Source organism: Nannospalax galili, unplaced genomic scaffold (assembly GCF_000622305.1).
Source record: "Nannospalax galili isolate Female #2095 unplaced genomic scaffold, S.galili_v1.0 C48295269, whole genome shotgun sequence".
In the NCBI taxonomy this organism is placed as follows: Eukaryota; Metazoa; Chordata; class Mammalia; order Rodentia; family Spalacidae; genus Nannospalax; species Nannospalax galili.
The window spans coordinates 1-854 of NW_008465173.1; the positions used below are offsets into that span (position 1 = coordinate 1).

General features: G+C 49.4%; 1 protein-coding gene across 1 annotated transcript; it reads left to right on the forward strand.

Moving 5' to 3' along the window:
• Nucleotides 1-173: 173 nt before the first annotated feature.
• LOC103728283 (casein kinase I-like) lies at nucleotides 174-847 on the forward strand (the record flags this gene model as incomplete). The annotated part of the gene is made up of 1 exon (XM_029560328.1): nucleotides 174-847. A coding segment is annotated over one exon (674 nt), but the record flags the coding sequence as incomplete, so codon positions are not given.
• Between the last annotated feature and the right edge of the window lie 7 nt (nucleotides 848-854).

Sequence of the window (854 nt, forward strand, 5' to 3'; positions counted from 1 at the left end):
ACCAGACCCAAGCACCGAGCATAAGCCGCCAAGGCCACCATCACCAACTGCCACCTGGCCCTCAGCAAGCCGAGCCTTAGGGCCTCCCTCACCAGTTCTTTGCCCACATAACCCTGGGAAAGCCTCAGTTCCCCTTTCCCTGCGGCCCTCCACGGCCTCGGGGTGTGGACCAGCCCCTGAGTTCTCCATCTTCCCCTTTGAGGTGTCATCTTCACCTCCATCTTCTCCTCTCAGGATGGCTGAATTCATCGTTGGAGGGAAATATAAGCTGGTGCGGAAGATTGGGTCGGGCTCCTTCGGAGATATTTATTTGGCAGTCAACGTCACCAACAGCGAGGAAGTGGCTGTAAAGATGGAGTCTCAGAAGGCCAGGCGCGGCCACTTGCTGTACGAGAGCAAATTGTACAGGATTCTTCAGGGCGGTGCTGGCATCCCCAGCGTACAATGGTATGGGCAGGAAGAAGGCTATAACGTGTTAGTTATGGATCTTCTGGGTCCCAGCCTTGAAGACCTCTTCAATTACTGTTCAAGAAAGTTCACAGTGAAAACTGTACTTATGTTAGCTGACCAGATGATCAATAGACTTGAGTATTTGCATACAAAGAATTTTATACACAGAGACCTTAAACCAGAAAACTTCCTAATGGGTAGTGGGTATAACTGTAATAAGCTCTTCCTTATTGACTTTGGTTTGGCCAAAAAGTACAGAGACAGCAGAACAAAGCAACACGTACCATACAAAGAAGGTAAAAAGCTCACCGGCACCGCCCGGTATGCCAGCATCAATGCACATCTCGGAATTCAGCAGAGTCGCCGAGATGACATGGAATCATTAGGCTATGTTTTGATGTATT